We start from the raw sequence: 25,277 nt of genomic DNA on the forward strand, positions 1-25,277 counted from the left end.
TGAAGCTGGACTGAACTTCTGTCAATTTCCTATCAGTGTACTACTGCAACTGTTGTTGGGGATCTTCAGCAAAACTTTACTTGCATGTGGTGTCACTGATACTGTTCAATAGTTTGTGCATTCTGTTGGGTCACCTTTCTGTGGAATGGGTACAAATATGGATCTCTTCCTGTCAGTTAGCCAAATAGCTGTCTCCCAGATTTCCTGGGAAAATGAGTTCTTCAGAGAACAACATGGCTGGCCCCACTATGAGACATGATGCCCCTCAGTGACCAAGGGTGATACAGGGGACAGCACTGGAGACACGGTGTGCGAATTGCACCTGACCTGATCTCACATCGAGGCAAAGTGTGGTGGACTGCAGCGGAACAGCAAGGGAATGGAGTGGCAAGGTCCCCAGGGAATGCTGAAAGTGGACTTTGGGGCCAGGGCGTGGTGCCCCAACAGACTGGATTGGAAAACACTCCTAAGGTCTAACAAATGATCCTTGAACTAACTACAAGCTCTTCTTTCTTGATGCGTTTTGTTTTGTTCTTTGTCAGTGGTTTGTTGTTGTTGTTTTGTTGTCTGGTTGTATACTATTGCTTTGTTTTCCTCTGTCTTGTTTCCGTGCATGTCATTATCTCCACAGGTCTGTCTAAAGACAGGCTGAATGAACTATCAGGAGGAAAAACAATGGGACCGACAGTTCCAGGGGGACTTGGGATAGGGGGAGGTGGAAAGGTAAGGAAGTGGTGTTAACAAACACAGGGACAAGGGAACAACATGGGACCCAAAATGGTAGTGAGGGGGGAGTGGCAGGCCTGGTAGGGCATGATCAAGAATAAGGTTACGTAGAGAAGAAGTATAGCTGTAACCCAGGTGGGGACGGAGCATGGTAGTAGGGCAGGAGGAAAGTCAAGGGAGATGGAGGAAAGAGCTAGGAGTCAAAGGGCATTTATAGAGGTCTAGACAAAGACATGTACATGCAAACATATATATGAGGATGGGGAAATAGATCTATGTGTCTATATTTAGAGGTTTAGTGTTAAGGTGGCGGAAGGACCTTGGGCCTCTACTCAAGCACTCCCTCAATGCATGAATACTTTCTTTTATTAAATTGGCACTCTACGATGCTCACCCTCCTGACACACTGCTGAAGCCAAAGCGAGTGAACAAGTAAATGTGGTAAAGAAAGCTGATGGTGCCCGGCTATCAAAAGAGATAGTGTCTGGGGTCTTAAGGGCTTGAAGGTGAACAAGCGGCCATCTAGCTCAGAAGCAACAAAGCCTACATGGAAGAAGCACACCAGCCTGTGCGATCACAAGGTGCTAAAGGGACCAGGTATAAGGCATCACGCAAAAATTAAAATATATATATATATACACACCATAGTGAATGAAGGAGGAAGTGCAGAGTGGAGACCCAAGGCCCATTTGTCGCCCACTGGAGATCCCCTCACAGAGGGGCTTAGGGGAGGAGATGAGTCAGTCAGGGTACGATGTAGTACCGATGAAGAACACAGCTTTCCCCAGATCCTGGATGCTTCCTCCCCCCAACTACCATGATCCGAATTCTACCTTGTAGGACTGGAAAGGGCAGAGGTTGTACACTGGTGCATATGGGAGCTGGAGGCACAGGGAATCCAGGGTGAATGACACCTTCAGGACCAGGGGTGTGAGGGGCGATACTGGGAGAATAGAGGGGGAGTGGCTTGCAAAGGGGGAACCAATTACAAGGATCCACATATAACCTCCTCCCTGGCAGACAGACGGCAGAGAAGGGGGGGAAGGGAGACTCCAGATACGGAAAGATATGACAAAATAACAATCTATAAATTATCAAGGGCTCATGAGGGAGGGGGGAGCAGGGAGGGAGGGAAAAAAAAGAGGATCTGATGCAAAGGGCTTAAGTAGAGAGCAAATGCTTTGAAAATGATTAGGGCAAAGAATGTATGGATGTGCTTTATACAATTGATGTATGTATATGTATGGATTGTGATAAGAGTTGTATGAGCCCCTAATAAAATGTTTAAAAAAATAAAAACAAAACAACTACAAATCTTAAAAAAAAAAAAAAAAGTTTTTCCAGTGCTTCATGAACTTGTTGAAACACTTCAATTTGCATTCTAGCAATTCTTTGAGCCTTGTTTTGTAGAAGCAAAACCTGTTTTGGCTGTTAGGACCTTTTCACTTCTGGCTCTGGAGTCTACTTGTGACTAATTTCTGCTTGAGCCCGGGTTCTTGGGATTTGAATTCTGGCCAATTACCAGACCTACAAGCAGTCCTGTATGAGGGGAGGCTCCTTCAGATGGACATCTAGATTTTGGTTTTGTGACTTAATAGCACCTACAACCACATAAGCAGTTTTCCTTAATGCTTACTGAGTTCTGGAAGATGGGGTAGTGGATTGCTAAACCTCGGTGGAGTCCTGGTGGTGTAGTGATTATGTGTTAGGCTGAAATCCACTTCCAAACTACAGGAGAAGGATGAGGCCTTCTACTCCTTTAAGCCCCTGGCATCAGCTCATTTTCCCCTTCCTTCACCGCTTCCCTCTCCCTCATGAGCCCTTGATAATTTATAAATTATTATTTTGTCATATCTTGCTCTGTCTGACATCTCCCCTCACCCACTTTTCTGTTGTCCGTCCCCGAGGGAGGAGGTCACATGTAGATCCTTGTACTCGGTTCCCCCTTTCCAACCTACCCTCCCTCCCTCCAACCTCCCAGTATCGCCACTCTCACCACTGGTCCTAAAGGGATCATCCGCCCTGGATTCCCTCCTGCATTTCCAGTTCCTCTCTGTACTAGTGTACATCCTCTGGTCTAGCCAGACTTGCAAGGTAAAATTGGGATCATGATGGGGGGGGGGGCATTTAGGAACTAGAGAAAAGTTGTATGTTTTATCGTTGCTACATTGTACCCTGACTGGCTCGTCTCCTCCCTGTGACCCTTCTGTAAGGGGATGTCCAGTAGCCTACAAATGGGCTTTGGATCTCCACTCCACACTTCCCCCTTCATTCATTATGATAAGATTTTTTTTTCTGATGATGACTGATACCTGATTCCTTCGACACCTTGTGATCGCACAGGCTGGTGTGCTTCTTCCATGTGAGCTTTGTTGCTTCTCAGATAGATGGCCGCTTGTTTACCTTCAAGCCTTTAAGACCCCAGATGCTATCTCTTTTGTTACCTGGGCACCATCAGCTTTCTTCACCACATTTGCTTATTCACCCATTTTGTCTTCAACGGTTGTGTTGGGAAGGTGAGCATCATAGAAAGCCAATTTAACAGAAGAAAGTATTCTTTCATTGAGGGAGTACTTGAGTGAAGCCCCAATGTCCTTCTGGTACCTTAATACTAAACCTTTAAATATATGCACATAGATCTATTTCCCATCCTCATATATAAATATATTTGCATATGTACATGCCTTTATCTAGACCTCCATAAATGCCCTTTGCCTCCCACCTATTTCCTCTATTTCCTTTGACTTTCCTCCTGTCCCACTATCATGCTCAGTCCCCATCTGGGTTTCAGAAATTCCTCATTATCTTTGATCACGACCCACCAGGACTCCCACTCCTGCTCACCACCGATTTTGATCACTTGTTGTTCCCTTGTCCCTGGGTTTGTTAACACCACTACCTTTCCCCCACCTCTCCCTCTCTCATGTCCCCCAGGAACTGTCGGACCCAAATGTGTGGATTGTTTGTTGTAAGAGATGTAAAACTATGTTTTAAAAAAAGGAAAAAATGTTTTAAAAATAGAGAGGAAAAAGTAAAATTAACAAATCTAAATTAAATCTACTAGAAGACATTTTTTAAAAAGTACAGACTGAAACCCACAGGGGCAGTTGTACCCTGTCCTGTCGGACTGCTATGAGCCAGAATTGACTCAATAGTAGTTAAAAGGTTTTTTGAGTGCTGTTCAGTATAATGCCTTCAGTTTAGCTTGAGTGGTTTCATTCAGTCTCACTGGGTTTTTGCTTTTATGCTACCTTTGAAATGGTGGAATATTTTGGTATAATGACTGTGGATTCTTTCCATCTTCTTTGGATGTTTCCTACATGATTCGATCTCTGGCCCATAGAATCTTCCAATCAATATTGCAACTAGATATTTGAGTTTTTTTCTTGAGTTTTTTCAGTTTTAGATATGCTGAATGTGTTTTTACCTTTTGGTTTTCTAACTCCAGGTCTTTGCACATTTCATTACAGTACTTAACTTTGTCGAGCTGCCCTTTGAAATTTTCTATTCAGCTCTTTTACACCATCATTTCTTCCACTTGCTTTACCTGCTCTATGATAAAGAGCAAGTTTCAGAGTCTCTCTGACATCCACTTTGATCTGTTCTTTCCTGTCTTTTTAACGACCTTTTGCTTTCTTCATGAACGATGTGTTTCATGTCCTTTCACAGCACATCAGGCCTCTGTCATTAATGTTCAATACAGCAAACCTGTTCTTGCGATGTTCTCGAAATTCAGGTGGGACAAACTCATGGTTGTATTCTGCCTGGCTCCATGGACATGTTTTAATTTTCTTCAGCTTCAACCTAAACTTACATTTTGATGATCTATTCCACAGTCAGCCCCTGGCCTGGTTTTAGCTGCTTAAATTGAGTTTCCCCATGTCTTCTCCCACAGATGTAGTCACTCTGGTTTCTGTGTGTTCCACGGGGAGAAGTTGATGTATTTTGAAAAAAGGTATTTGCTATGAACAGTCATTGGCCTTTATAAAATTCTATCATGTAATCTCCAGCTTCATTTGTATTACCAAGACCATATTTTCCCAACGACTGCTCCTTCCTCTTTGTTTTCAACTTTTCCATTCCAATTGCCAGCAATTGTCAATGCATCTTGATTGCATGCTCTATCGATGTCCTAGTAAATCTGGTAGAATTCTTCAGTTTCTTCATCACTAGCTAAGAGCTTTACAACACATTCCTAGGCAAGGCAGAGGCAGGCTAACAACCCAAGAGACCTGGGGGCCTGAGAAGAGCACGCCTGTAGACCAGCAGTTCTCAACCTGGGGGTCGCCCAACCCTTTCACAGGGGTCGCCCGATTCATAACAGTAGCAAAATGGGAGTTGTGAAGTAGCAACGACAATGATGTTATGGTTGGGGGGGGTTCACACAACTGAGGAACTGTATGAAAGGGTCGTGGCATTAGGAAGGTTGAGAGCCACTGCTGTAGACACAGCTGCGAAGAGACTGGCTTTACAGAAGAGCTGTATAACCTGTTATACTTCCCTAATCAATGCCATAATCACGAGTACCAATGGGGATCGTTGGTGTCAAAATTGGTTAAAAGGTTGTACAGGTTACGTGTGATCTGTTTCACAGGAATCAGCTTTTTGGCTGATGCTGATGGTAAATCTCTCTCCCTCTAGTGAAGTTAGAGAAACTCAAACTTAAAGTTAGGGACTCTCGATAACAGCACTATGCAACAGAAATATTGTAAAAGCCATTAAAGTGAGTTACACATTCATTTGTCTCTAAGTTTTCTAGTAGTCACACTGACGGAGACCTAGTGACACCAAATGGTTCAGGGTGTGTATGCTAACCGAAAGGTCGGGGAATCAAACCCACCAACCACTCAGACAGAAAGATGTGGTAGTCTACTTCCACAAGCATTCACTGCCTGGGAAACCCTTTGTGGCAGTTCTGTTTTATCCTATTAACTTCCTATGAGTCAGAATATAACTCAAAGCAATGCATTTGATTTCTGTTGAGAAGCCACATTAAAAAGAAAATGAAATTCATTTAATACATTTTATTTCATCTATCATATCTAAAATATTACCATTTTGGCATATAATCAATATAAAAAGCCTAAGACACTTTACATTCTCTTTATGTATACAGTAATTTTGATGTGGCTTTTAATTTACAACATACCTCAATTCAGACTATTAAGTGCTCAAGATCTACATGCAGCTGCTAGCAGCTACCACTCTGGCCAGTATAGCTCTAATACAGTAAATCATTGAAAGAAGCAGCTAGATCAGTGATTATCAACCTTCCTAATGCCACGACCCTTTAATATAGTTCCTCATGTTGTGGTGAGCCCCCAACCATAAAATTACTTTCGTTGCTACTTTTTCACACTGTCATTTTGCGGTTCTGAATCGAGCGACCCCTGTGAAAAGGTTGCTCAGCCCTCAAAGGGGTCGCGACCCACAGGGTGAGAACCGATTAACATCAAGAGAATAAATTTAAGAATACTCTTTAAAGTACTAAAAAGAAACGAGCTCTAGCTAAGAAAAAAAATTAGAGATGTTTTAGGAAAGGCAAATTAATTTTTATAAACAGTAAGGCAGATGGGTGCTTACTGAGCAATTAAAATGTGTGGTCTTTGCATCCCCTTACAGAAGGGTCTCAGGGAGGAAACGAGACAGTCAGGGTGCGATATAGCAACGATGAAAAATATAACTTTCCTCTAGTTCCTAAATGCTTCCTCCCCCCACTCCCACTATCATGATCCGAATCCTACCTTGCAAACCTGACTAGACCAGAGGACGGACACTGGTACAGACGGGAACTGGAAACACAGGGAATCCAGGGCGGATGGTCCCCTCAGGACCAGTGGAGTGAGTGGCAATACTGGAAGGGTATAGGGAGGGTGGGTTGGAAAGGGGGAACCTATTTCAAAGATCTACATGTGACCTCTTCCCTGGGGGACAGACAGCAGAAAAGTGGAGGAAGGGAGACGTGGGACAGAGCAAGATATGACAAAATAATAAGTTATAAGTTATCAAGGGTTCATGAGAGAAGGGGGAGTGGGGAGGGAGGGGAAATATGAGGACCTGATGCCAGGGGCTTGGGTGGAGAGCAAATGTTTTGAGAATGGTGAGGGCAACAGATGTACAAATGTGCTTTACACAATTGATGTATGTATGGATTGTGATAGGTGTATGAGGCCCAATAAAATGATTTTTTTTTAATGTGTGGTCTTTGAAGCAACATAAACATTTTTTTTCATATTCTATCGATTTCCTTTGAAAGTCAAAGGAGGGATGCATGCTCACCATATTCATCAACAATTATAATGCATATCATTATTTTGTTAAATCTAAAATAAACATGTATTGCCAATTAAATCATGGTATGCTAGCAATTACAAAATGTGTTCCAGTTTTAGATTAAAATACTGAAATAAATTGTGTGTATATACAAAAGATTTTAAACATAGAAGAATCTGCCAAAAAACTGAAACACGCAAATTCTGAAGAACTCAAAAAAAAAATTCCCTGTCCTCAAGTTGATTCCAACACACAGCAACCTCTAGGACCAGCGGTTCTCAACCTGGGGTCGCACGGCCTTTTCACAGGGGCCGCCCGATCCTTAACAGTAGCAAAATGACAGTGATGAAGTAGCAACGAAAATAATGTTATGGTTGGGGGTCACCACAACATGAGGAGCTGTGTGAAAGGGTTGCAGCGTGAGGAAGGTTGAAAACCACAGCTCTAGACAGAGTAAATCTGCCTCTAAAGGTTTCCAAGACAGTAAATCTTTAAGGAAGTAGAAGTCTCCTGACAACTCCACAGGCATTAAGAATCTATTTACTCTGTCAAACTAACAGCTCATTGTATCATTTCAATAGAACATGAAGCTATTATCATTAATAAGATCTTCACTTCTACGTATGTGTAAAAAAATTCTATCAGTTTTACTCAAGGGTAAAGCTTCCAGTTTAGGCAATTTTCCTTTCTCATGAAAAATAAACCAAAAATATATGTATATGGTCCTAAGTGAAACAGCTAACAAACTCTTTTGAAATCTGCAATATCTATATTAAATGTATCTCTTATAAGCCGCGTTATCTTATAAACGCTCTACTTTGTTTTTCACTGTGAGTTTCTTAACAGACCCTGGTGGTACCAAAAGTAAGCACTTGGCTACTAACTGAAAGGTGGCAATTCAAGCCCACCAAGATCTTCCACAGGAAGAAGACTTGGTTATCAGCAACCCTAACAGTTACAGTCTGAAAATCCTGGGGGGCAGTTCCGCGTTGTCGCTATGAGTTGAATGTACTCAAACAACATTTCTACATGGATATCTTTATTCTCAGAAAAAAGAACTAGAGATAAACTATTAACAGTAAGTATGTATGCATAGAAAAAACTTTAACATTTATTTTTTAATTTTCTAATTTCTCTACACAATCAGACTTTTAACATTTTGTAAATAGAGCTTTTTACATCAGAAATAAAAATAAAATCATCATTTCATCCAGGGGAATAAAGGAAAATTATCAAAACACTGGGAAAATATCTAGTTCCTCAATATAAGTGGCTGGCTCATGCATAAATTTACCTATTCATTCTAAGAATAGGAGTACATAACAAACTTACACTCAAAATTTCAAAACTTGATACACTGAGAATAAATAAGCCAGAGACAAAAACACAATTTCAGAAATAGGGCAATTTTACTGCTCTAAGAACTCTAAAAGCTACCCAAAATAGTTAAGAGAGGGCTTCAAAAAAGTTCATGGGATAATAGAATTAAAAGAAATGGAATTTTTCAATACACTTTTTTTAACCCCTCTCATATATTCTAGTTCTGAATTCCTAAAAATATACGTACTTATAAATACACACATACAACCCCACTGGAAAACAGACAACAAACCCAACCAATCAGAATATTATGCATTATTTATATCACTGGCAATTTTAAAACATGTAAGACTCGTGTGTTTTTCTACCTCCATCTTTTTAATGGGGCCTCTTCACAGGTTAAACTTTTAAGAAAACTCAATAGGGTCCACAGAAACGTCCTTCTTGGCCAGATAATGTTTAGTTTTACATTTACATGGGGCATGTAATGTTCTGTTCAGTCTCTGTTCTATCATTCTTATTTTCCAACACCCAGCCCAATTCAATAACTTTTATTATTTGCTTAACCCCAACATGAACTTTGCTTTGGGGCCCTAAGATTTAGTCTTATTTATAGAACTGATGTTATACATAGATTCCATTCATTTAAAGTTTCCTTATGAAACTCCTATTATCTTTTATTTCAATGCCTTCTATTAGAAATGGATTTTTTCCTTTAAGCTTTCTGATATGAGTACTAGCACTTTAATCATTTAAGCTATATTATCTTCAAATGACATAAACTACTCCACTGCCAAAGTTGGTGGTTTATTGATGTCATTATTAGTCTATACATAATTGTATGACATAATATATATTACTAATAGTTAAATAAGGCTCATGATAAGATGTGAGGAACCATTCCTTTTTGTCATACTAATAGCTTTTCTCCAAAATCATTAATATGTGGCAATCCTTCTAAGTGATTTTGTCCTTCTACACAAGCACACATATAGGCACTCATTTAAATATACAACCCTATTCAAGAATAAATATGGTAATGATTCTTGTGCCTTATATGGATAAACCAAAGTGATGTTGTCAGATAGGAAACTGAATTAGAACACTGTATGAAATAGTATGCCACCAATTAAAAAAAATGCTTATACAATTAATTCTACAAGCACATACCTGACAGAGGAGACTAAGGGAAAAGCTGGTATAAACTCTTTCAAGTGATCACTTTCATTGGTTTTGCCCAAGCCGTCTAGGAATGATAAAGTAAAAGACTCTTTACCTGCCGGGACCTGAGTTCGTCCCTCTCTTGCCGAAGCTGGTGGCAATACTAATCCCTGCACTGTGTAGGGAGGTGCACTCCTTGCACTGGTTTAAGTGCTAGTGATTTCACCAACCCTTGAAGTGCAGAACAGTAAAAAAACAGTTTTCAGCCGTTTTTCTTACTGGTTTCTCATTTTTCAAATATTACAAATTAAGATCTCAAATATGTTTTTAAATAACTATTGCTGTTTAGAAGACAGTGCCAGAAAGAGGCACATGCCAACAGGTCTTTCTGGAGTACTCAACACATAACACAACATGGCCTTTTGTATCAATTAAGAAGTTACACAAGAAGCAACAGTTTCATGCCTTCAAATAATTTTCTGACTTCACCTTAAAGGACAAAGGTATAATGGCTATGCATATCTAAATGGATCTTTCGGAAGGCAATCTTAAGTATCAGCAGACACTAGATGAAATTAACTGTGTTACGATATGATCTCTCTCCAATTGGCTCCATCTATTGTCCTGTCACCAGAAAACAGCACTGGAAAGAACTGCAGTCAAATTCATAAGTTATTTCTAAAGAAACAATATGTTATGTCTTCTCCTAAGATTAAAAAGTAACAAAATGCTACCACGTTAAAGGGCAAAAGGAGACAAATCTATCCTTGTTCCTAACCCAAATCTAATACAACTTTCCAACTCTATAAAATTAAATGGGCTCACATATAGTTCCAGGTTTTTCAAGGTTGTAGGAGAAAAGAATTGAAAAATGCACCTTAGCTTGTTCTGGAGGAAAATATTTTATGTACCTTTTGAAAAGTTCTTATTTAAATCGGGTTCTAAACCCTCTTTACATCCTGCTAACTTTTCATTTCTCTCCTAATCTTCTTAATAAAAAAACTATCAAAAAATAAAATAAAATAAACTATCACTGCTTCCTTGAGGTACAGATAGATTATTATGAGCTTGGCATCACCCAGTTATACAGATTCAGAACTTTTAAGTCTTCTGATTTCTTTTCTGGCAGTTTTAGAAGAGGAGGATAAAAATAAACCTGGTATCTCCCACCTAATTTACAATTTAAAAATCATTTTTAAAATTACAATTTTAAAAGTCTGGATCTCCTACAATTGAAAATGAAACAAAACAAAAAAACTTGAGCTCAAACGATGGCAGCTGAAAAGTGCACATTTGTTTTACTATGTCTACCTCTGGATATACTGGGCACAACTTTAAATCCATGCACTGAATTCCAATGTTTCCACCTACATGCTTTTTGCCTATATGTTTAGCTAAGGTGCTTCCATGATTCTTCAGAGTTAAAGATATGTAAATATTCACTATTTCATCTACCAGACAACTCTCTTTAATGTGGCACTCATTCAAGCCCATCTGAGGGACCTGGTCCTCAAAACTTAAAATCATAAATATGGTCATATCATGAACACAAATACTTCTTCTTTCTTGTCTTGCCAGGGACACTTTAATTAAGTAAGAATTAATGAGATAAATACTGCCAAATCTTAAAATGTTATTTGTATGCAACTTTTCAATGAAATGAAAAGGAAAGAGAAAATAGCAGTACAAACATAATTTAAAGGGACAAGTTTCTAATGTATTTTATATCAAATGAGAGTATTTTCTAAAAGGGCAGTAGAAAAAAGACCATTTGACAAAAAGCACCGTAGTGAAATCAGGATTAAAAAGTAATTTAGCTTCAATATAAATGTACTTGTATGAGTTCTTGCCAAACTTTGTAACTTTTAAAAAGGCAACTTTAGACGGGAATGAGATTTCAGGGCAAAACTAATTACCCAATGTAATCGTTACTGCAAGGTCTGCAACAGTGCTCATTTCAAAGCTCTGAATATAAAGTGCTCACACATTCTATGCAACCTCCATTGTCTTTTAATTCCATTTCCCCACATTCTGAAGCCCTCTCGTATTCTTACTCTATAACTAGCTCCACCATCTGGCTTAAATTCTTAGTCAATCTCAAAAGCTATTATTTTCCTTCCAATTGTGAATAAGATTATGTCCATTTTAATTTGTTTCAAGAGGAAGAAATTTTAAATGTTTAATAAAAACACATGCAAACTAAGTCCCTCATGAACCTTTCATTTTTAAACCCCTTATTTTTAGAAATAACTCTTCAGCTCTACACACATTATTTTCTTCATTTCACCCTAAACAAAAACAGGCTGCAATCTACATGGTTGGCAGTTCGAAACCACCAGCAGCGCCTCGGGAGAGACTGGACTTTCTTCTCTCCTTAACAGATATGGTTTCAGAAACCCATAGCGGGAGGGGGGTCACTATGAGGCACCATTGACTCAATGGCAGAGGAGGTCACACAATAACTTAATATTTGAAGTAGAATTACAATTGTGACATTTCCTTTATAAAACTCGTAACTGTGATCCGATTAATTCAAAATCTCACAGTCATTTAGTCAACACCAGAGTAGAACTGCCCCTGTGAGTTTCGGTGACTATAACTCTTAAAAGGAGTAGGAAAGCCTTATCTCTCTTTCACAGAGCAACTGGTAATTTAAAACAGCTGACCTTTTGGTTAGTAGCCCAAAACAGAACCACTAATTTTTTCCCACAAATATCAATAAAATTCTATTCTAAAGTAACAAAGATCGATATAAAGAAAAAATCAATTTAAAAATATCCAAGGATATACATACATAGACAGCATATTAAAATGAAAAGTCATTTGTACCTTCATCTCCCTCTGGTGCATATGAAGCTGTAATAATATCAATATCAGCACAATTCATCACAATCTGATTGGTCGCCTGCCTCACCTAAAGGGGGAGAAAAATCAGGAGTCAGAAACATCCTAAATTAATACTACATCTTCATCTTAGCCCAGGTAATTTTTTTCTTACACCTAGACTTCACTAAAATCCAAGCTAAATATTTATGCCTCAGGTAGATATAAATGATTATTTTTAAGTCCAAAACTTATTTACATTTTCAAATTATACTAAAAGAAAGTAATGCTTGAGCATTTCATACCATTTAAACATGTGACCAATGAGCCAAATAAAAGTAATTTTCTTCTACCAATTTTTTATTTAAATATAACTAAAATTTAGTTATGAAATACTTTTTGTTATTTTTTAAATGTTTTAGTTTTAATTTAGGTGTAAATATATAGAGCAGAATACCCATTCTCCAAAAAATAGCACAACCAAGTCCTATTAATTACCATTGTTCACATTACATCACTGTTCTTGCTATCTCTACCCATATTGTTTCACCACGACTGACTTAGACTCTATCCTTAAACTTTTCGTCTATATTTTAGTTATTATTTTATTTTATTTAAAATAGCACAATTCTGGTGCATTCTTTACTAGTTTAGCTAAATAGTTAATTTAAAGATGACTTCAGGGGATAATTTTGGTTCATGGTTTGAAGATACTCTGAGCCACAGATTCAGGAGTTTTGCCAACTTCAATAGATCCCGTAAGAATTTGAAACTCTATTCCACCCTGCCACCCCATCCTCTTTTTGATCAAGATTCATCTATTGATTCCTTGATCAAAATGTTTGGTAAAGGAAGCTGGACACCATCCATTTCTTCTGGTCTCATGGTTTAAAAGAAAGTAACATATAATTCTTCATTATATATTATATTAAAATATAATGGGAGTAACAATTATATGCGCATATAGGAAGGAAAGGGGGAAATGAGGAACTGATAGCAATGATGGATATGTAATAACCCCCCCTTGAGGGGGACGAATAACAGAACTGTGGGTGAAGGGATACACTGGGTGATGTAAAATATGAAAATAATAATATATAATTTATTAAGGGGTTCATGAGGGTGGTAGAGTAGGGGAAGGAGGGAACAAAGAGAAGCTGATATCAAGGGGTTCAAGTAGAAAGTGTTTTGAAAATGATGATGGCACATCTGTACAAGTTTGCTTGTTTTAATTTATAATTGGTCTGTGCATTGTTATAATATCTGTAAGAGCCCCCAATAAAATGATCAATAAAAAATACATACATATATTACAATATATCTCATCCTGTATGTAAAACCCATTAAGAATTTTAAAAAAACAAACACCACACACAGAGAGCTCTTCTGTGGGGGAGGAAGGGGCAGGGAGAGGACAAAGAGGAGTTGACATCAAGGAGGTCAAGAAGAAAGAAAATGTTCTGAAACTGACTGTGGTAGCAACAGTACACTATTGCACCATGTGATTGAACTATGGAATGTTACGGTATCTGTACGAGTTTCCGTATAACAAAAAAGAGGCCTTTTGTGAGGCTAGAGGAAAATATCGTACTATAAACTATCATGTAAAAACCTCATAAACCATTCATGTTTTTCTTTTCCCAAACATTTCAGATTTAGCAGATGCCAATGTACTAACTACCAAAGTTAAATAAACTTTTAAGACTTTGTCCATTTGCTTCAGATTAAAATGTGTATTTGTATATAGAGAGAACACATGCTTTGGCCCTGGCGGTACAGAGGTTATGTGGTCAGCTTAAGGTTAGTGGTCTGAACCAACCAGCCAGTTCACTGGAAAAATGTGGCAATCTGCTTCCATAAGATTTATGGCCTTAGAAACCCTCTGGGGCAGTGCTATGTCCTACAATATTGCCTATTCGTTGGGCTCAACGTCAATAAAATAATGAAAGCCTTTTCTCCTCATTTCCTGCCCACAGCTGATATATATTTTAGAACTTTGCTAGATTTACCAACAGCATTTTATAATTTTATACACATGGTATCAAAATATGTGTAACATTTTACAATTTGCTTTTTTTCATTTAGCATTATGTTTTTGAGATGGGTGAATACTTACAGATGTGGATTAAATTCATTCATTTTAACTACTGTAAATAGTATTCCATTCCACAACTAAACTATAATTTCCTCTTGAAGGAAGTTAGGGTATTTCCACTTTTTATGATCTAAAGTAGTACCAAAATGCATCTTGATACCTGACATCGACTGGGGGGAGAGCAAGCACATAACTATAGAGGGAGGGCCCTAAAGTCAGGACAGGTCAGCTCCGCCACTCCACTGGGTATAAAGTGAGCCATTTCAGAAGCCGGAAGAGGAATCTCTGACCATCCAGAAAAGAGGAGTCACCTGCATGTAAAGTGCCTGCCTGAAGTGAAGGGGCAGAGGCAGCAGAGGCCTCCACCAGAGAGCGATGCTGAGATCAAGAGCTTTCCTCCAGCCCAGGTATTTAGGCCAGGAGGCCGGCTTGCAGAGTGGGGTACTCTTTGAATATTTGTCAGTGCTAAGCTTTGTAACAACGGAGAAAGGCCAGGGGCCACAAGGCTGAGGGCCAGAGAGAGAGACGTGCCTGCCAGCATGACTAACAAAGAAGCACTGCTGTGGACTAAAGGTCTATATTTATCCTTTCATGTCTTTTTTTATCTTGACTTGTGATAACCTGTTACCTTGCCCAACATACCCCACAATCGTGAATACTGTCTGTGAGTTCTGTGAGAAATGGTTGGTGTGAGAACTGAATAAAGGATTTTGGAGGGTCTGACCTCTGCCTTGTGGCAATGGGCCCTGAGGTAGTGTCGAGTTGGATTCTTTCTCCCCCAGTGTAGTCAGAAAGGAGCCCTGGTAGTATAGTGGTTACATGTTTGGCTACGATCTGCATGGTCAGCAGTTTGAAACCACCAGCAGCAGCGCCTTGGGAGGAAGATGTACTCTTGCACACAGTTACAGTGTCAGAAACCACAGTAAGTCAGCACTGACTCCATCCCCGTTGGTTGTTTTTTTGGTTTGAGGAAGTCAGACTCAGCCTTCTTGCCATTTCTCCACAGGGCCAGTGAAGCAGGTATTGCAAATGAGTGCAACAGGCCAAATGGGGGGTTATGCCAAAGTCTCTAAGTATGGAGAAAGTACCATATATGCTCATATATAAGCCGAGTTTTCCCGCACATTTTAAACGCAGTTTTGGGGGACTTTTTAATTTCTTTATTAAAAAATTTTTAATCATTTCTTTTATTAAAAAAAATTTTAACGCAGTTTTTGTGATAAAATTAGGTGCCTCAGATGATATTCAGGTCGGCTTATAGTCGAGTATATACGGTATTCATTTCTTATAAGCACCCAAGTGGATCTAAAAAACAAGTTTAGTGCTGACAATTTTTCAAAAGATGCCACAAATTCAGATTTGATATATAGTCTCCCAATTTTCAAATGCCAGCAACTCATTTTAGATTCTGTGTGGACCAAGCAAAACACATACAAGTCAGTCAACAATGTTTTCAGCTTGAGATGCTTGAACACAGAATTCGGCGAAAACATCAAAGTAATATCTAGATGAAAAAGCTTTACCTGACAATAATTTTATTAATACCAATACCTTTTTAAACCTAATTAATTTTAAGCTAAAATTACTTGACCTAAATTATAGACAGTTAGCTAGTAGGCCTGTAACAGACCCTCAAAATCTCTAAGACATAGAGTGAAACTTGTTTAGCCCTGGAAAAAATAAACCATTCTCAAAGAATTGTTTCAAAACAGTCATTTAACAAAGTTTTTATGTTTTCAAGTGGTGATATTCTTCACATTGTTTATTTCACTAAACCATACCTAAACAATGCTAAAGCCTTTATGTCCCAACTGGCCTTTTATACGGCTACATTTAAACAAACAAAAAAAAGGGGGGGGGGACATCTTTTGCCTCTTCATAAACTGACTTTGGAAAAACTTCAAAAACATGAAGAAATCAAACATTTACTGACTTAGTGGGGTATGCCAGAGTAAAGTGAGCCAAGACTTTTACAGTGTGAAGTTTGTGCTGCCTGAACAGTAACGGTGGTTTTAGTAGCCGGCCTTAATCCTCTTATCTAGGCAACTACATTTTCATCCATCAACATCTACAGCGAATTTAATGGTAGCCAAGCAGTTAATCCCCCAGTGCCAAGGTACCTGTAGAGCACTGCATAGGCCAACTCACCTTGCAGTGTACACTGCTGTAAGCGTTCTGAGGAAAGTGTCTGAGCTTTGGAAAGGCGTAGTCTACACCATTCAATTTTGAGAGCATTGCTATTCCTCCTGTATTTAGAGGCCTACCTCTTTATACTAATGAATTAAATTGTGGTCAACAGCCTTCTCTCCTCCCACCCACCCCCTTCAGGAAACTGGTTTCTGATCAAAAAGTTATCTGAAAATTAGAACTCCATTAAAATTTTAAAAGTCCATCAGTATATTCTGCTTTCTATTATTTCCTTTTAGTGTCTGGGATCGTAAAAGGCTTGTATGCAAACAAGCAACCACTAAGTGGGGTGTCAATTAAATCCACTCACAAAAAGCACACTAGCCAGTGTGATCCAATAGTGACAACAACAAAATCCAAATATAATAAAGGTAAAACTATCAAAGCTTAAATTGTGAACACCCAATTTATGAAGACAGCAGTGGGAACCCAAAATCCATCTGCAGAGTAGTCAGATCAAGCCTCTGGTGATAGATCCCCTCCTGCCAAAGGTAAGGGACTGGAACAGCTTTACTATCAGACAGGTGACTGTAAAGTTGACTGTGGTGGATGGAACCACGGTATAATATGACACTTGGTCAGCCGCCCACCCTCTTGACCAGTGGGCCTCAACCTTCCTAAGGCTGCAACCCTTTAATACAGTTCCTTGTGTGTGGTGACCCCACCCAACCACGAAATTATTTTCTTGGCTACTTAACTGTAATTTTGCTACTGTTATGAATCGGGCGACCCCTGTGAAAGGATCGTTCAATCCCGAAAGCGGTCGTGGGCCCCCAGGTTGAGAACCAGGGCTCTTGACCCAACCTGAATTTGCTCTAGGCGCAAATATTTCTCTCTTGCCCCAAACAGAAATTTCTTCTCTGGCTTTTAAAATATTATTGGAGGTCTTTTCTTTCTTATTCTTTATTTTTATACTTTTATTATTATCATTTTCTTCTTTGTTTCATTTTCCTGGTTTTTCTTTTTTAATTGTTTCCGTTACGTTTCCCAGTTTATGACGCACAGGAGTGGATGCAGAGAGAAAGTACCTAACATAGTGGTTTATCAGGAACAGGATGGGGGAGAAGGGAGAGGGGAATGAGGAGCAATCAATGAATGCGGGAGGGGAGAGGGAGCATTAGAACTGGTTGTGAAGATGTAAATACAACTATTTTTAAAAAGCATTTTAATTGGAAAAAAGGGAACAAGGCAGACTTTGTAAGCATATGTTAGGTATCCTATAGTCCTGTAGAATTTAGTGAAGAAACCTTATGGTTTTTTAATTTTCATATAAACTATAACTCAGACCCAAGCTACAAGGTTGGAATTTGGGTTGTTAGTTTACTTTTTAAGTACCTCTACTGTCTAATTGCATCAGAATTCCCTCTCCACCCCCCCACGTTTATATTTTAGATTGGTTTACACTTGCACATACTCAATTTTCAGTGTTCCCTTTTACAGTCTTCCCCCTTCACCTCCAAAACTCTCCACCTTTAAAAAATTAAATCACTGACAGGTGTGGAAAATAAAGATTAAAAAGTAAAAGCATTTAACTATAGAAGTGAATGATATACCAAGAAAACTACTTAAAAAAAGGGAACCAGACTTGAGCTATGGTTACCATATTTGCTTAGAGGGAAATGCATTTATGTTAATGTGGTAGTATAATTTGGAAAAGGATGTACAACAATGGTTATACAATACAAAAGGGTATAATCATTGGCACTGGAGAAATTGTTGAATGGGAAAATGTTTTGTTATGTGTATTTTTGTCACAATTGAAAAACATGACCACGAATAACAAGGAGTACAAGGAAGAATAAAATATTTTTAAATTGACTGTGGTAATGATTGTACAACTCTTCTTTTAAAATCATTTTATTGGGGGTACAACTCTTCTTAATGTGAATGAACTACTGAACTGTATGATATGTGGATGAAGCGGCAATAAAACTGTTAAAAAGGACAAAGAAAAGGAAATGTAGTGATTTTAAAAAACGGACTAAAGATGGGGTAACCATGAAAATACTTATTTTAACACTCACTACCAAATACATTGTAGTCAATTAGCAGATGTTATTCACACACACACACACACACACACACAAACTTAAATGAATGCGTGCTAGCCTTAAAGACAGGAGACAGATGAGGCTCTACTCCCATAGTTAGTCTTGGAAATCCACAGAGACCGCTACCTCTGTCCTATAGGTTCGCCTATGAGGTTTGACTTGATGGCAGCGAGTGAGTTTGAGACATAAAGATATGACTACTCTGAATACCATCTTCTGTAGCTTTTGCATTGATATTTTAAATAACTCACACATGCATAGCAAACATAGGAAGTACAGAAGGAGATGCGGGATTTGTGCACATGGTATGCGGGGGCTTCCAAAGGTTCATGGAATAATGGAATTAAAAGATAATGGGGAGGGGGACAGATAATGGAATTTTCCCCAGAACTTTTTAAAACCTTTGTGTGCCATTATCATTTGCATAAAACTAAGGTAATAACACTCCCCTAGTAATTTACGTCGACGCTGGGCCTGGTGGAGTAATAGGTTCAACACTGGGCTGATAACTGCAAGGTCAGCTGTCCCAACCCACCAGCAAGGGGTGAGGGGGCTGTAGGGAGAGAGGGGAGGCTGTCTTCCTGCTCAGGTAAAATTAAAAGCCTCTGAAACCCTACGTAGAGTCGCTGTGAGTCAGAACTTACTCAAAGGCAGAGAGTTTGGCTTAGGCTTTTATGAGCCAGAACTGAGGAAACAGTAGTGGGTTTGGATATTCGTATCCCACTAGAGAGAGAGAGAGAGCGAGAGAGAGAGAGAGAGAGAGAGAGAGAGAGAGAGAGAGAGAGAGAGAGAGAGAGAGACAGAGAGAGAGAGAACACTAAAGAAGGTCATTTCAAGTATCAGTGTGGAGGTAAGCTTTACTGCTGGCTGCAATATGCCATGACATTGCTCTTTTCCTTGCTTTCCAAACAGCAGCAGCTGACCTGATGATGCATGGGTGACTTCTCACATAATCAACACATGACATCATGTTAGTATTATCTGCATGTCACAGTATCAAAATCAGGTAACACACATTTCAAAGGAATATCAGCAATAGCTTCGCTTTCTACACTTAAAATAGAAGATCTTAAAGTTGGTGTATAAATTATGTCGATAATGTATTAAGTGCTCCATTTGCTGCAACTAGAGAATGGAACTTTAGTATCCTTTTTGGTTTCAAACCCAAGGACAAGTCTTCTTGAGGTCCTACAACTGCACTTCAACTGCACCACACCCCATGGCGCTACTTCAGACGTAGTTTGACTCTTGGTAGCAATCTGACCATGGAAGTTTCCTAGAAGGAAGAGGCAGCAATCTAAGACAACTAATTTTTTTCCTAAATCCATCTTTATTCATGAGTTTTTACTAGAATCACTCCAGAACACACCTTAATTTACTACAAATCAGAGGGTTTTTATGTTATTTTCCCCAAGATGGCCAAAGTCTCGAAACTGTAGCAAAAGGAAATCTCCAATGTGACAATGTTAAATATCAGTCAGTCTATAGGCGGAGTCATTTAGCCTATCAGGATATTTCACCACTGAAATTTTATAATAATTGTACAGGTAGAATATTACTATAATAGCCAAAGACAATAAGGCACAAATAATTAGCTCAAATTAAGCATTTCCTAATAAGAGACAGTGAAAAGTGTGAGCTGCAAGTCAACCAAAAATAACATTAACGTCAAAATTTTAAACCCACAGAGCATTTATATTTATTTTTCATGGCTACGTCATATGCAAGACGTTAACAAATATTCAAAAGAATAATCTACACCTACCTTAAGACAGAGGCTACCTCTGGGTGTGGGGAAGAGACAGAAACGGGCTTTAGTGCAGTGACATTTTATTTCTCCAAAACCAATAGCAAAGCTGTTCCCTCTAAAGGTGGAGTTCTTTCCCTGGAGCAACTGAGCCCTATCAAGAACCCCCTCAAGCCGAACAGAGAGACAAGTAAACCAAACTCATTTGAGGCTACCCTTACATAGTTCAAAGCAAATGTGACAAAACTTAAATACTAAGTCACTTTTCTGTATTTTGAAAATATTTTCCAAATTACAAAACTGAAATTTTTTTAACATAAGTAAGAACATACTTGTATGGTATTCAAAAAAATCTCTTAAAATCTGGAGAACTTAATCTCAGTTAACAACAAAACAGCTACCATCCTGTCCTTTACACACAGAGATTAGAATAAGATTGACTTTACCATATAAAAACAAACTCATGTATGTAGCAAAGTTCAAAAAGTTCCGCAGATAATTTACTACTCAAAACCATGTTTACTTAGGCTGCATTGAACAATATCAACCAGGAAGTAAGTTTGGGGGGAGAGGGGGGGGAGTCAGAATGGATGATACAAAGTCCATACAATAAAACTAATACCCTTCACTCAGAAGAAATCCATCCAGCCTTTACTTAGAAACAAATTTCAGGCAGGCATGTTTATCTGGTTACTCAACCTCTTCAAATCAAGCTCAGTAAAATAAAAGAAGGGAGACAGTAACAAGGAACAAGAAGTAATAACCTGAGCAAAGAAAACAAATTTAAAAACTTCAAAGAACAGACATAAAACTTAAAAGTTGCAATATATCGTTTTGTGTAGCCACTAAAGTTCGTTATAAGTATCTAGCACCAGTAACATGTCCAGAATAATGTCTAGTATTTGGGAAAAAACATCCTACACTTTAAAAAGAAGTCAAATAATGTTTTACAACTTCTAATTTAGGAATATTTCTATCTAAATCAGTAACTTTTTTTTTGGAGGTCTAAATGCCTCAAATAGTAAGCATCCATATCAAGAAAATTCATTACAGAATTCACTGCCAGAAGATACTGGGTACAGTGTTCACATATAAGAGTTTGTTATAATTAAGATAATTCCTCATAGATACATTTCAAGAAATAATAGAAAATCTGAACAAATTCAATTCCTTACCATCAAGCTTCCAAATTTAGATAAAATTTTAATATATTTACTGACTCTAGCACAATGCTGAAAAAAATTATTTATTTTGCCTTTTTTTTGACATAATAAACCACCATCAAAATTACTGCATTAAAAGCATATAAACAGGGTTGACGATAACACCGAATTAGGAGCCAAGTTTGGGGCCTGCCAAACAAACTACGGTATCTGTACCTATCCACTTAGTGACAGGTGACTCACTGTCAACACGATTGTTGGTTGGCAGAAGCTGGAGATCTGGATTAGCATATCCTAGTTTCTAGTCTTGAAACCGAAGTTGATCTCTCAGGCACAGGTAAAATATTTCCTCAAGAGAAAGACCAACTACCGTATATACTCGAGTACACAGTGACCAAATATCAGTCGAGGCACCTAATTTTACCACAAAAACTACATTAAAAATGTGATAAATGGATAGGGCAGAGGTTGTACACTGGTACATATGAGGGCTGGAGGCACAGGGAATCCAGGGTGGATGATACCTTCAGGCCCAAGGATGTGAGGGGCGATGCTGGGAGAGTGTAGGGTGAGTGGGTTGGAAAGGGGGAACTGATTACAGGGATCCACATGTGACCTCCCCCCTGGGAGAGGGACGGCAGAGAAGGGGGGAAAGGGAGACTCCGGATAGAGCAAGATATGACAAAATAACGATGTATAAATTACAAAGGGCACATGAGGGAGTGGGGAGAGGGGAGGCAGGGGAAAAAAAAAAGAGGACCTGATGCAAAGGGCTTAAGTGGAGAGCAAATGCTTTGAGAATGATTGGGGCAGGGAATGTATGGATGTGCTTTATACAATTGATGTATGTATATGTATGGATTGTGATAAGAGTTGTATGAGTCCCTAATAAAATGTAAAAAAAGGGGGAAAAAGAGAAAGAAAATGATTAGGGCAAAGACTGTACAGATGTGCTTTATACAATTGATGTATGTATATGTATGGACTGTGATAAGAGTTGTATGAGCCCCTAATAAAACGTTTTAAAAAATGTGATGGAAAAACTCGGTTTATACAAGAGTATAAAGGGTAACTACTGTACCAACTACAACAAACTCCTTAATCTCAACTGGCCACAAATTCAGAGAATCAAAATTTTAAATATCTACAAAAGTACTTTGCTCTTAAATAGCCAATGGAAAAGAAAGGGAGGAGGAATGTCCCATTCCTCAGTCCACGGTAACATGTTTCCAGAGCTTGCTGAACTAGACTACATGAAGGGGGATCCCCATGAGTCCCAGTCAACTCCACAGTAACAGGGACATGGATGTTATTTGAAAAGCAACTAATTCTTTTTCTTTTTTAAAGCAACTAATTCTTAAGTCACTGCATATTGATTAATTCCTCCCTGTACCCCTGGAGTCCACACCCCAGACCTGGTTAAAAATCCACTACGTTTCTAATATGTAACCTGTACAAATACTCTGGGTTTATCATAAAATTTTGCATCTAAAGCAGTGCAGACACTTGCGTACTTTGTGTAACGACTCCAACTAATAAGACACTGTAAAGAACCATTTAAGAACTGTGAACAACAGATATAAATCTAGATTTCTAGAGAAAATAATTTTGCTAGTAATTTAGCATTTCATACAATGAAATACCACCTAATGCCACAATTTAAACATACCGTTAAAGTCCATGTAGTAAAGAAACATCAATATATGCTTATTACTTCTTACTAATATAAATTCTGCTATACTTCCAAAGATAGCAATGAGCTTAATTAAGAAATCTAATAAAAAAGTCTAATCATACTAATAAAGCCTATTAAAATCCACTACCATGCTTTCTTGAATTTATATTGTCATCTACCCAGAAAAGAATCTCTAAAAAGAAATGCTTTAAATTGTTCATGATACTAAAAGGCCCATTTGTTTTCTGGTATCAAATTAACAAGTCCTTGGTAATGATACCTTATGAACTTCTTCAGTGGCCCAAGAACTCTGTCACAGGAGTTCTCATCCTCGAGATTTTTTTTTTGAAAAAGCAAGCTTAAAAGGGAAAAAAAGAAGCAGGTCACCCAGTACTGTTCTGGCAGAGGACTTAACAAAACTGTCGCTTCTGAATAATCATGTAAAATCATTTGCCTTCCTAAAGTAATTTTTTCTAAATATATATATATGCTTCTCAAAGCTATGAAAACTTTATGCTAAACCCAGAGTATTTGTACAGGTTACACAGAAACTTAGTGGATTTTTAACCAGGCCTGGCGTGCTGACTACTGGGGAACAGGAAGGAATTAAGCAATGTGCAGTGATTGAAGAATTAGTTGCTTTCAAATACCTTTGTACCGTATACCTGTTCCTGTTGCGCTGACTGGGACTCATGGTGCCAACCAAGGAAGTTAAAAGTCTCTCTCTTTTTTTTTTTTTTTTAAACGTTAGTCTTCTCACATAATTTGAGCTCATTCATCACCAGGGCCTTCTCCCAGCAAGTTTGCCAAGTCACAAGACTGGCTTCTGTTGACAATTCCTCCCATCTATCCACTGCCAATATATATCAAACACTCAAGTCACTTGGCTTAAACCAAAGTCTCCCAAAGAGCCCTCTCAAATCCTAATTTAGAATCAAAATGCAATCATTCTGACTCATCTACTTAATGGAAAATTTTTAAATCACCTGACTTTCACAGGGATAAGTGTTGCCTTTTGATGTGGCCAGACCCTAGCTAGAGAGCTCCGGCCCTCACATCAGCACCCCAAATCTGATAGCATACTTTTAAATTTTCCTTTTAGACATCTTTTCGAACAGAGTATCGTGGTCTCTTGACTTTCAAAGCCAATTGCCCACTTTCAATTCATCCCAGGACTGGTCTACACTTCTTTCATCTCTGCTGCTACATACACCCTGTTCGGGGTTGAGGCCTACTGACTTTTTACCCACTGGCTGCAGCAGGTAAAGAAAGGAAACCAAATACATTTACCACCACTGGTTTTCAAGATAGCTTATTATTACACAGCGCCCAGTGTCCATAAAAGACTCCAGGGACCACTTCAGCCAACCTGGCACTATAAAAGTCTATTGTTCAGGCCCTTGCAGGAGCCCCCGCCCCCAGAGGAAGAGTCCCCCAAATCAAACAGTCCTTCCAATCGTGCGATGGGGCCATGATTCACCAAAAACTGCAAAGAAGAGTAATGGAATATTTCCACCAGTGGTAGGCTAAAACTGAGAGCTTCTTTCGGAAGATGCTAAGCAACCATCACGGTAACAATTAATCCACCTGCTTCCCAGGCCGAAAAGCAAGAGAGAGAGAAGGAAAGAGGAGACGGGGTCCTCCCGCAGCTTCTCCAGAGGTTAAGAGAACAAAGTCACGGCCGCACTGTCACTTGCGGGGAAAGGGGGAGGGGGCGGATCATCTGGGAAGCCCGGCCCCGGGGCTGGGGCTGGAGCAGGCGGGGAGAACTCGGCTGGGCGGCCTGGGGTAACATTCGCCGTCTCCCTTCTCCCCCCTTGTAGAAGCTCCCCTCCTGGCTACGGCTCGCCGCCGGGGAGTCTCCGATGCCCGCCCCTTCCAAGCTACCCCCCAAGCAAAGGACCGAGTCAGGAGAGTGCGACCGCGTGAACCCCGATAGCCCCCCTCCGACCTCCCCCCACACGCTCCAGCCTCTCCCGGAGCCCTGCCCAGCCCGGAAGGGCCCGGGTGGAAGCCCCACACAGGTGTGCGAGCCCCCGGGGGCGCACGGGCCCGG

General features: G+C 39.2%; 1 protein-coding gene across 1 annotated transcript in view; it reads right to left on the reverse strand.

Moving 5' to 3' along the window:
• Positions 1-25,277, reverse strand: part of NPEPPS (aminopeptidase puromycin sensitive) — an 88,844-nt gene that overhangs the window by 62,954 nt on the left and 613 nt on the right. The window contains exon 2 of the mRNA XM_075561716.1: positions 12,310-12,394. Within this exon, the coding sequence (XP_075417831.1) occupies positions 12,310-12,394 (85 nt within the window). The remainder of the gene's footprint in view (positions 1-12,309; positions 12,395-25,277) is intronic.

Source organism: Tenrec ecaudatus, chromosome 10 (genome assembly GCF_050624435.1).
Source record: "Tenrec ecaudatus isolate mTenEca1 chromosome 10, mTenEca1.hap1, whole genome shotgun sequence".
NCBI classification, from domain to species: Eukaryota; Metazoa; Chordata; class Mammalia; order Afrosoricida; family Tenrecidae; genus Tenrec; species Tenrec ecaudatus.